The sequence below is a fragment of the Geotrypetes seraphini genome, chromosome 5 (genome assembly GCF_902459505.1).
Source record: "Geotrypetes seraphini chromosome 5, aGeoSer1.1, whole genome shotgun sequence".
Taxonomy (NCBI): domain Eukaryota; kingdom Metazoa; phylum Chordata; class Amphibia; order Gymnophiona; family Dermophiidae; genus Geotrypetes; species Geotrypetes seraphini.
Window position 1 is genome coordinate 15,647,803 of NC_047088.1, and position 12,365 is coordinate 15,660,167.

Consider the following 12,365-nt stretch of genomic DNA (forward strand, 5'->3'; position numbering starts at 1 on the left):
ATAGAGGGACCTGTAATCGGCGTAGTCTGCTGGCTGCACACATTTTAACCCACAGAGAAGGGCATCTAGGAGTTTGTTGAGATGCTGATTTAAGTTTTAAACCTTAATAGGCCATGTGGCCAAGTCTGCATATGTTGCATCAGTTAAAATCCATACTGACAAGCAATAATTTGACAAAGTTAATCCATGCTATTATTACAAGTCAACTGGATCATTGCAATACTCTTTCTTGAATCTAATAAAGCCAACTTGCAGCGCTTACCGCTTAATCAGAACACTGCAGCTCGACTTCTTACAGGAGCGAAGAAAACTGAGCCTGTTACCCCAGTTTTGTATGATTTGCATGGTTCATAGTCATTCGCGCGCGGGACTTTGGCACGCCGACATTGCAGCACAGACAAATCAGCGCAAGACCTAAAAAGTGACTTTTAAAGAGCTCAGACGCGGGGTGTGAGTGGGGAACCCCCCCCCCCCCCCCCCCCCCCCGTTTACTTCATACTCTTCGCGCTGCCGTTGAGGGGGGATTGGAACCCTCCATTATAGAGTAAACTTAACTTTTTCCAAATTTTTTAGGAAAAAGTTAAATTTTTCTATAATTTGGGGGGTTGCACCCCCCCCAAAGGCAGCACAAAGAGTATGATGTAAAGTGGGGGGTTCCCCCCCACACCCCTCATCATAGCTCTTTAAAAGTCACTTTTTAGGCAACGCGCGCTGGGGTCTTGCGCCAAACTGTCTGCGCTGCAATGTTGGCGCACCGAAGTCTCGCACGCTTTTGTCGGCGTGCCGAAGTCTCGCGCGCTTTTGTCCCGTCACCGATTTGCATTGGCTTCCTGTTGTCAAATGCAGAGAATTTAAATTGCTATGCTTGATGTTCAAGACTTGGCATTTAGGACAAACAGAATAATTTGTTGAAGAAACTTTCCAAATATATTGCATCAAGGTCATGGCATTCTTCTTTCTAAAGAGGTCAAGCTTTTGTCAACTAGGAGCAGTCTTTTCTTATGTTGGACCTGCACTTTGGAACTTTTGGACGGTTTTTATAGTGATCTTGCTTATCCAGCTTTTCGTAAGTTAATTGAGACAATTCTATTTGAACAATATTACGGGTAATGCTAGTAATTTTAATATAGCTCAGTAGCTTTTTTGTTTCTATATTGTGCTTGTGTTGCTATGGTGCTCTTTGTAATTGTTATAAATTTGAAAACTTCATCTACCTAAACTCACTAACAGCTGAATATAACCTCATCCTAGGAGACCTAAACCTACACCTAGAAGACACAACCTCCACACCAGCAAATAACTGTCTATCCTTCCTCAATGCCTTATCCTTCCAGATCCTAAACCCACAAACCACTCATGAAAAAGGTCATCAACTGGACATTGCTGCATTCATGTCTCACCAACCATCCAATCCAGCAATCCAAACTCCTAACGGAACATGGTCCCCATCCCTATGGTCAGACCACCACATTTATAACTTCAACATCAATTGGACCAAAACCAAACACACACCTCAATCAAAAAAAACCACATATACCTCACGCAAACATATCGACCCAACCATTTTCTGGTCAAATGTAGACGAAACTATCCAAGACTGCGACCCAAAAAACTTCATCTCCCACTGGAAAAATGTATCCACCAACATCCTTGATGATCTGGCACCCCTACAAACCAAAACCAGAACCAGCAGGAAATCAGACCAATGGTTTGATAATGAATTACTCCAACTCAAAAGACAGTGTAGAAGATTAGAAAGAAAATGGAGAAAAAAGAACCAAGATCAAACAAAAACCGACTGGAAAAAAATCAACAAACAATACAAAAATCTACTAAAAGATAAGAGGAAAAGCTACTATACTAATCTCATAGGCACGGAAACCCAAGATTCCAAAAAAATATTCCAAATCCTGAAAGAATTAACAGACACCAAACCATACACTACCACCACGAACACACCTCCACCATCACCCACCCTCTTAGCAGAACACTTCAAGAACAAAATCACCAACACCAGAGCCACACTCATCCTTAACCCATCCCATCAAAATCCAATCACAATCCACCCTACAGGAAAAGAGGCAATCGCAGCAGACAGAATTTGGACTCAATTCCCTAACATACAATGGTCAGAATTCAACAAATTCTACAAAAAATACAGCCATGCCTCCTGTGACCTCAACCATTGCCCCTCATATCTCCTTACCACCTCTAGTATAAAATTCCGCACCATAACTCTACAATGGATCCAATTCACGCTCACAGAAGGCACATTCCCTGCTGACCTCAGCGAAATTGTCATCACCCCAATCCAAAAAGACCCAAAAGCACCACAAAACCTTCCATCTAACTTCAGACCTATAGCCTCAATTCCGCTATATGTCAAAATTATAGAAGGCCTAGTAGCCAAACTCCTCACCAATTACATAGAGGACCATAACCTACTCCACCCCATGCAATCAGGCTTCAGAACAAACTTCAGCACAGAGACACTACTAGGCTCCCTTATGGATACCGTCAGACAACAACTTAGTACAGGGAAAAAAATGCTACTCATACAACTGGACCTATCGGCGGCATTCGACCTAGTAGACCACAACATCCTTCTACAGATCTTAGATGCAATAGGCATCTCAGACAAAGTATACTCCTGGTTTGAAGGATTCCTAAAACTCAGAACCTACAGTGTAAAATCAAACAAAGAAAAGTCAGAATCCTGGTCAAACCCCTGCGGCGTACCACAAGGATCTCCACTATCCCCTACCCTCTTCAATCTCTACACTGCTTCTCTAGGAACGCATCTGGATAATCTAGGCATAACCTCCTATAGTTATGCGGATGACATCACCATCCTCGTCCCATACGATCATTCTAAACCTACCATGACAGACAAACTTCACCAAACACTTGAAGCAGTCACAACCTGGATGGAAAATCACAAACTTAAACTCAACCAAGACAAAACCAAATTCATCCTCCTAGAAAATGACAAGATCCAAACCACAACCATCCTAGACATAAACGCAACCAAATATCCCATCCAAACCACCATAAAACTACTAGGCATGACCATAGACAGATGCTGCACAATGCAACCGCAAATAAATAAAACAATTCAAAAATCATTCGCAATCATGAGAAACCTGAGACAAGTCCGAAAATTCTTTGAAAGAACACAATTCCAACTTATAGTACAATCCCTAATACTAGGTATATTGGACTACTGCAACATCCTCTTCCTTCCTTGCCCTGTAACCATGATTAAACAACTCCAAACAATCCAAAATACAGCTTTGAGACTCATCTACTCATTGAGAAAACACGACCACATCACTGAAGCCTTCATCAACTCACATTGGCTCCCAATCCAGGAAAGAATCCAATTTAAATTCTACTGCATACTATTTAAAACCCTACACGGAGACAGCCCATCATACCTGAACAATCGCCTCATCCAAGCACCCAGTACCAGACACAGAAAAACGCACTCCCCATTCATACCCCCCCCAATCAAAGAAGTAAAAAGAACAAAACTACACGACGGCCTCCTAGCCACTCAAGCCGCAAGGCTGGACAACCAGATCTCCAACCTTCTGATGACCACCCCAGACTATAGGACGTTCAGAAAAGAAATAAAAACCACACTTTTCAAGAAATTCCTGAAACAGCAATAACAACAAGACCTCTAAATGCTCTTAAGATCTACAACTTACCTCTCTGGCTAATCATTGTAATTCTGTCTTTTTTAAATTAACCTTTTGTAATCCGCCTTGAACCGCAAGGTAATGGCGGAATAGAAATCCCTAATGTAATGTAATGTAATGTAATAAATTGTCTGTGCTGGGTACCGCTCAATACCTATGTCGATAGCAGTATATCCAAATGAATAAATCCAATTCAATCCTGCAAACCACAGAGGGAACAGTGGTGAAGTCAGTTCTCAGTATAAAAGCCTATATGTGTAAAACCTTTAAAAAAAATAAAATAAAACTGCCCAAACTACCTCAAATTTCAGAAGAAACTAAAGTCACTCCTCCTTGAAAATAAATATGAGAGAATGAATGCGGAGTGTTTGGGGTTTAGTAAAGTGTGGAACCCATTGACTGCATCTGTTGCATCGCAATAATTGACACGTATTTTTTTGTTGGATTTCCTTACACATCCGGGGGGGGGGAAGGAAATGTATTTTGATTAGTAACATTTCTTAATTATAATATTGTAATCGCATATGTCTTCTTGTATTAATAATTGAGAGGAGGGGGGAGAAAATGATCGTTTTATATATAAATTATGAATTTACTAGTGCGTTTTATGAAATGTTTATGTTCAAGTAATTGTATTGCACTGTCAAAGTTTAAAAATCAATAAAGATTTATATATAAAAAAAAACAAAGTAAATACTCTGTTGATACCTCAACAAACACCACCAAAGACCGCTTACCTCGCTATCCCAGATATTACGATCTCTGATCTAAATCAACCAAGGGTACCTCACACCTGTGCACTGTGTGTATATCCAATGACGGTTTTGTATTTTTCAATATTGCTGCCTCATCTTCCCCTGAGACTTCCACACAGCATCTCCTCTCCCTTGATTCCTATTGGGATTCTCTAAATTGTAAGTCGCCTTGAGCCTAGTTAGGCATAGAAATTGCAGATTAGATGAGGAGTTGGCATTTCCTAAGCTTTGCCCATCAACTTTCAGTCTGGCTGGGCAGGGCTTTGTATGATTGTCTGGTGCTGGCTTTCCTGACTTTTCCTGAGCTTACTTGGCTCCTGCAGTGACTGGCTTCAGCCATAATAAAGCAGATGGAACATTAAAAGAGCAAAGTTTAGATAAACCTTTACAAAGATTTGTGCTGGAGTCTGTTTAAAAGGTAAGAGAAAGGAAAGATGTTAAAAACTGGACAGTTAATTTTTTACAGCTTGGACACTAAACTTCATATATGATTAAACATATGTCTGACCTTACTAAATTTCATTTTTAAAAATCCTCACATATAGTTTAATTATTCTATTTAATAACCTCTACAAACATTTCCCTTTTTAATTTTTTTTTTTGTTTCTTTGTTTTATAAATTTATCTAAAAAAGAGACTTATCTTTTTTGTTCCTGGGGGGTGGGGGCTTTGAGGGGGGGAGGTCTTATATTTCGTCTCTTGGGGCTCATCAGAGTCCAGGGCCCTGATTGTCCTGTTTTCATTTTGGTCCTGTTCAGATCTCCTCCTCTTGGGGGGAGGATGAAACACTTACTCTTTTCTTGTATATTTGGGGGGGGGGGGAATTGGCCTTGGGGGATACTTGTTCTCTGCCCCTGGAACAAATATTGTACTTCCTACTGTGTTCTTTGTTTCCTCTTTTGGCTTGTTCCATATATCGTGTTTAGAAATCCTCTGATGGGGAGAGGGCTAAGGAGGACAGAAGGTTGTGTAGGCCAGAGCACACTACAGGGTTTCAAGGAAGGTTTAGATAGGTTCCTAAAGGATGAGGGGATTGAGGGTTACAGATAGATGTAGAGGTAGGTTACAGAAATGGTCAGGAACTACTTCACAGGTCACAGACCTGATGGGCCACCGTGGGAGCGGACCGCTGGGCGTGATGGACCTCTGGTCTGCCAGTGGTGGCAACTTCTTATGTTCTTATGTTTTAGTAATTTTCTAAACTTTAATAGTGCAATATAATAATACAATAAAAGCACATTCAACTTACAAGTATTCATAACATAATAATAATAATAATAACTTTATTTTTCTATACCGCCACAATCTTGCGACTTCTAGGCGATTTACAATCAAGATAGCTGGACATTCAGCGGAATACAATAAGCAGATATTCAGAGGAGATACAGTGAGCAGAGATTTTAAGAAAGCAAGAAAATAGAAATACAAATTGCTGAGCAAGAGTTTAAGATGTACATTTTGGTGGGTGATGTCCGAGAGGCCCTGTTAGGAATGGGCCGCATGTATTAGAAAATAACAACGAATAATTACGATAAGATAACAGTTTATAAGTATCACAGTGTCGTGAAATTCTACCCAATGATTTTTTAATAAAGCACAAAAGCATAGATTATCGCAAAAAACTTACCATATTCTAATTAATAATATCCTCCCACCCCAAGTGCAAATAATCGAAGAACAAAATTAAGGACTGAGTTTTGTTTTCTTCTTTCCTGCATGTTTTTTTTTCTTTTTCTTCTCTGTCCTTCTTGGGAGGGGAAGGGGGGGGTTATTGTGCTGGGTATTGTTGCTGTATATTACGTGGAACATTTTTGAACATCTATTGCAGGGCTGCCCAAGTCCGGTCCTCGAGATCTACTGGCAGGCCAGGTTTTCAGGATATCCGCCTGCACTGCCTTCTTGGTATGCAAATCTCTCTCATGCATATTCATTGTGGATATCCTGAAAACCTCACCTGCCAGTAGATCTCGAGGACTGGACTTGGGCAGCCCTGATCTATTGTATCGTCTATTACATTTTTTCCTGTTTTTTTAGGTAGTTCAATAAAAAATTGTTTTCATTTAAAAAAGGACTTATCTGAACTTTATTGAAAATGTCGGCTGGGGACCACCTCTGACACGTTTCAACTCATGGCTTTTTCAAGGATGTCCTCTGAATATGCCAATTGTCCCATATTATGCCCCTATTTCTTTGTCAAGACCGAGGGAACTCGTGGCAGGCATTTTTGATCGTGGCTCTCACACAGCGGGAGTGCAGGAAGATCGCACCTGCCCCACTTCACTGCTAGACCACCAGGGCTTTAAAAGTAAGGTCTACAGGGAACAGGGAGGTGGGATAGTTTAGAGTCGGCTGGGACAGGATGCGTGAAGGATTGCTCCCGTCCCGGCTCACCGCTGGGCTTTCAGGACTTCAGGTAGGCCTGTAGTGGGTATCGGGGGCTGGGTAGAAAGGAGAAGAAGGAAAGGAGGACTGGGTGCAAGACAGGACACTTGAATATAACACCCCCCCCCCCCCGCCCTCTGGTTTATATTCAAGTCAACCTTTTTCCTCCTTTTTGGGGGGGAAAAAAGGTTACCTCGGTTTATATTCGGGTCAGTTTATATCTGAGTATATATGATATTTGATAACTTAATCATGCTGCATGAACATAACACACACATTTCCTATCAGGTTTAATCTTTAGCTAAAAGCATGCGATAGCAATATTTGACAGAAAGCAAGTCACCATCGACCATGGCAAGGAGAGAACTTCAAGAAAAGGCTGATGTACAGTAGCTTTCTACATAAGTCTACCGAGGATGAAATGTGTATCTTACTGTAACTCTAGATGGTGGGACAAGTTTGCATACAAAGGACTAAAGCTGCTCACTCTTTCATGGCTGTGCAATTTTCCTTTTCTTTCACATTTTTACTTTTTTCTCATAAGTAAGATAGGAAGGCTTGTGATCTACCCTTTATTTATACCTTGGACATCTGTTTATCTTTAAATACATGTATTTTTTTTTATGAGAAACACTTTCCAATTCATGATATTGTGGTTAATGGAACTATTTTATTTTTAATTTATGAGAAATGTTTTCCAATTCATGATATTGTGTTCAATTAATAGGCATACCATCTACTTTTAAATGTATTTTCAAATATTGATGTGTTTTCTAATATATATTTCAATATTTATCTATTTTGTATGTTTCTAATAATTCTTATAACATTTATTAAATACATTCTACCTTTTATGTTTAAATATCTTAAATTTCATAATCAACATTACTTATTATGTATGGTTATTATTTGGCATTTATTTCATTTTTTTTATGCTCCACACAGATTTTAGTTACTAACCCCTGAAGAAGGCACTTCTTTCGCCAAAACATGGCACTATGTTGGGTTATATATCTCCACAGGATATTATAATCAACTGGATGGACTTGTTAGATACCATATCCAGGAGTGAAGTAATCTTTTCTACCCTACTTTTACTTTGTTGACATTTCAATTTCAAATTCTAAATCATATACAATAAATAGTAAAATGATAATAAACTTCAAAACCCTCACATAAAATCAAGCAGTAAGATCAAATTATTGTACAAAAAAAAAACCCCAAACAAATTATGCTTTCATTTCTTAGGAAATCTGATTTAGCTAGACTCCTTTTGAAAATCTTGTGGAAACCTATTCCAAAGTGAAGAGCCCAGATATCTAAACTAGAGAATGACACAGGGACAAATTTTTCCCGTCCCCGCGAGTTTTGTTGCTCTCCCTGTCCCATTCCTGTAAGTTCTGCCTTAACCGCACAAGCCTCGAACACATGATTTTAAAGTGTTTGAGGCTCGTACAGATGAGGACAGAGATTTCAGGAATGGCGCAGGGACGGGAAAAGAACTCTCTGGGACAGGAAGAGAAAATGAGTTCCCTCGGAGATAGGGAAAATTTGTCCCCGTGTCATTCACTAATCTAAACATTCCTGATAAATGAATCTGACAGAGGAGGAAAATGAAGCATCCCTGTCTGATAATCTCAGAGACCAGATAGTGTCTTGAAATTGGATGCATCTGGAGAGATACTGCAGTGCATCCCGTATACAGAGCCTTATACACAAAGCCAAAATCTTAAACTTTTAAACAAAGCTCAACTGGTAGCCAATGGAAAACACACAATGGTAGCATATCTTTTTAATCCTATCGCTAAATGCACAGCCATTGCTGAACTAGCTGCAAAACACACGTTTGTTATTAATTAATTTTGTCTTTTTTTCCTTTTGCAGTTTTACTTCTTTAGATTGTCAAGAAACTTCTTGCATAAAACCCCCCCCAAAATATGACTATTTATTTCAGGTACCCACTGATGATCAGTTTGCTCAAAAAAAAAAAAATAAAAAGTACTCCACAAATAAATAAATAAATAAATATATCCTCTATAATAAAACCCTAAGTGCACATGTGCACTTACAACCATGTGTTCCCTGACAGCATGATGTGTGCCTCTGTGCCAAATTTCAGGCACATGGGGCGGCTTGCGGTGCATGCAGCGATTTGAGCGGCGGTGGCGGTTTGACTCTTGCTCTGCCGGGACGCCTCTTCTCACCCCCAGACTAGCAAACGCAGCAGCCGCGGGGCATTGCTAGGCCGGCCCACTTCAATAATGCGAGTTGGGCCGGCCTAGCAAAAGCCCCGAGGCTGCCTGGGCTAGTGGATGCTGGACAGGGGGAGCAGGGAAAGGAGAAGGCCTACTGCTGGACATGGGGAGCAAGAAAGAGGTGCTGCTTGGCAGGGGGGAGGTAAAACAAAGGGGAAAGGGGTGCTGCTGGACGGGGGGGTAAAAGGAAGGGAGACGGGCTGCTGCTGGACAGGGGTGGTAAAACAAAGGGGGAAGGGGTGCTGCTGGACGGGGGGCTAAAAGGAAGGGATAAGGCCTAGTGCTGGACAGGGGGAGCAAGGAAGAGGTGCTGCTGGACAGAGGGGAGGTAAAACAAAGGGGAAAGGGGTGCTGCTGGACGGGGGTAAAAGGAAGGGAGAAGGGCTGCTGCTGGACAGGAGCAGGGAAGAGGTGCTGCTGGACAGGGGTGGTAAAACAAAGGGGGAAGGGGTGCTGCTGGACAGGGGGAGCAGGGAAGAGGTGCTGCTGGACGCGTGGGGGGTAAAAGGAAGGGAGAAGGACTGCTGCTGGACAGGGGGAGCAGGAAAACGGTGCTGCTGGACAGGGGGGGTAAAAGGAAGGGAGAAGGCCTACTGCTGGACAGGGGGAGCAGGGAAGAGGTGCAGCTGGACAGGGGGGAGGTAAAACAAAGAGGGAAGGGGTGCTGCTGGGCAGGTGGGGTAAAAGGAAGGGAGAAGGGCTGTTGGTGGACAGGGGGAGCAGGGAAGAAGTGCTGCTGGACGGGGGGGCTAAAAGGAAGGGAGAAGGACTGCTGCTGGACAGGGGGAGCAGGGAAGAGGTGCAGCTGGACAGGGGGGAGGTAAAACAAAGAGGGAAGGGGTGCTGCTGGGCAGGTGGGGTAAAAGGAAGGGAGAAGGGCTGCTGCTGGACAGGGGGAGCAGGGAAGAGGTGCTGCTGGACGAGTGGGGGGTAAAAGGAAGGGAGAAGGCCTACTGCTGGACAGGGGGAGCAGGGAAGAGGTGCAGCTGGACAGGGGGGAGGTAAAACAAAGAGGGAAGGGGTGCTGCTGGGCAGGTGGGGTAAAAGGAAGGGAGAAGGGCTGCTGCTGGACAAGGGGAGCAGGGAAGAGGTGCTGCTGGACGGGGGGGCTAAAAGGAAGGGAGAAGGACTGCTGCTGGACAGGGGGAGCAGGGAAACGGTGCTGCTGGACAGGGGGGTAAAAGGAAGGGATAAGGCCTACTGCTGGACAGGGGGAGCAGGGAAGAGGTGTTGCTGGACAGGGGGGAGGTAAAACAAAGGGGAAAGGGGTGCTACTGGACGGAGTGGGGTAAAAGGAAGGGAGAAGGGCTGCTGCTGGACAGGGGGAGCAGGGAAGAGGTGCTGCTGGACAGGGGGGAGGTAAAACAAAGGGGGAAGGGGTGCTGCTGGACGGGGGGGCTAAAAGGAAGGGAGAAGGGCTGCTGCTGGACAGGGGGAGCAGGGAAACGGTGCTGCTGGACAGGGGGAAGGTAAAAGGAAGGGAGAAGGGCTGCTGCTGGACAGGGGGAGCAGGGAAGGGATGGTGGTAGACAGCTGAGAAAAGAAAGAGAGAAAGAAAGACAGACACACACATCTATTCTAGCACCCGTTAATGTAACGGCTTAAAGACTAGTATATATACACATATACACATACACCCCACTGTATGTCAGAGAAGAATAAATGTACATATATTCAAAATGCTTTTAAAAAAAAAAGCCTTAGCAAGATAAAGGTCAGCTGCAGTACAATAGTCCAAAACCTTTACAGAGAAAGTCAACACCTGTTGACAGATTAAAGAATCACACTTACAGCCAATCAGAACAGCTGTTGCCATAGTTACGACTGTATTTGATGCATCACTCAGGTTGAGCATGTTCCCCGACATCTGGTTGAGATTGTCGACTGCATATTTAAACATGAAGGGAACCACTATATTCATTGCCTGCAAAGACAGAGAGAAATGAGCCCATGGTGTATTAAATACTTATCTCTGATAATTGTGTTATTAATTCATATTTCATAATGGGTTCTATAATATTGACTTAGTTATCAAGATACACCTTCGTCTGTTATGAAAGATGCAAAGGCAGAAGATGGAAGAAACCATGGACAGACAGAATTCGGCATGCTTGGACACGAAGGGCTCCTTTTACGAAGGTGTGCTAGCCGAAAAACTACTGCCTGCTCAAGAGGAGGCGGTAGCGGCTAGTGCGTACGGTAAGGCCCTAATGCACCTTCGTAAAAGGAGCCCTAAGCTTCATATGTGATTAAAGCATAAAAAGCCAACCGGACATTCTTAGCTGCCAACACAAATACAAAGTTCCAGAAAACTTGGCATAAAGGCTAAAACTGAAGGAAAATCTTTTTTTTTTTTTTTTAAAGTTAGTTGTGGACTAGGGCTTCCTCTGATCCTAGGTGTGTGTTTAGAATTTTAGGGATTTGTGAGGCAATTAAGGCTTTTATCAGTGTATTTATATTGGCAAAAAAAAATTGTGGGTGACATATTAGATGGATTCCACACACTGACCCCAAACAATTTTCCAGTGTCATACTTTCTCTCTACCCAGCATCAATTTCCCCTTGTCCCAGCTCCAGCTCCTGCCACCTACCAGGCACAAAGTAGCGGGTGATTATTACTCCCCTGGCTCTGCAAGGTTTATGATACAAAACTAAGCACTACCTGCTTTGACCATACTTTCGTCTAACTACCAGCATCTGCCCGTTTCTTCTCCCCAATTTCTCCCCCTCCCTGCAACAACCACCACAGATTCCATCTCACACAGTGCCAGCAGCTGCCTCCTTGAAATACTGTCTGATCATATTGGTTCACATGCAATGCTCCCTCAAGGAGTGGCCGGGTGGGTGCAAATCTTTTTAAGTATGAGCAAAAAGGTCTAATCCCAGAATTAGCTATGCATTTGTATTTACAGCACAAACAACCATCACACATATGGTAATTGATTTATTTTAATTAATTTTTAATAGTTTAATTTTGTTTGCAAGTCAGATCAGGTCGGTATTTTTCTGAGCAACCATATAACGACCATTGCTCACGTACTCTACTTAGAGCTGAGGTGTCAAAGTCCCTCCTCGAGGGCCGCAATCCAGTCGCGTTTTCAGGATTTCCCCAATGAGATCTATTTGCATGCACTGCTTTCATTGTATGCTAATAGATCTCATGCATATTCATTGGGGAAATCCTGAAAACCCGACTGAATTGCAGCCCTTGAGGAGGGACTTTGACACCCCTGGCATAGACCATCCACCCTACTCACTAGATCACGGGT

At 42.8% G+C, this 12,365-nt stretch overlaps 1 protein-coding gene across 2 annotated transcripts in view; it reads right to left on the reverse strand.

The window, feature by feature from the left end:
* The window catches only part of ABCB7 (ATP binding cassette subfamily B member 7), a 177,075-nt gene that overhangs the window by 100,593 nt on the left and 64,117 nt on the right, over positions 1-12,365 (reverse strand). For both annotated transcript variants that reach the window (XM_033945786.1, XM_033945784.1), the window contains exon 5: positions 10,888-11,020. In XM_033945786.1, coding sequence (XP_033801677.1) covers positions 10,888-11,020 — 133 coding nt within the window. The remainder of the gene's footprint in view (positions 1-10,887; positions 11,021-12,365) is intronic.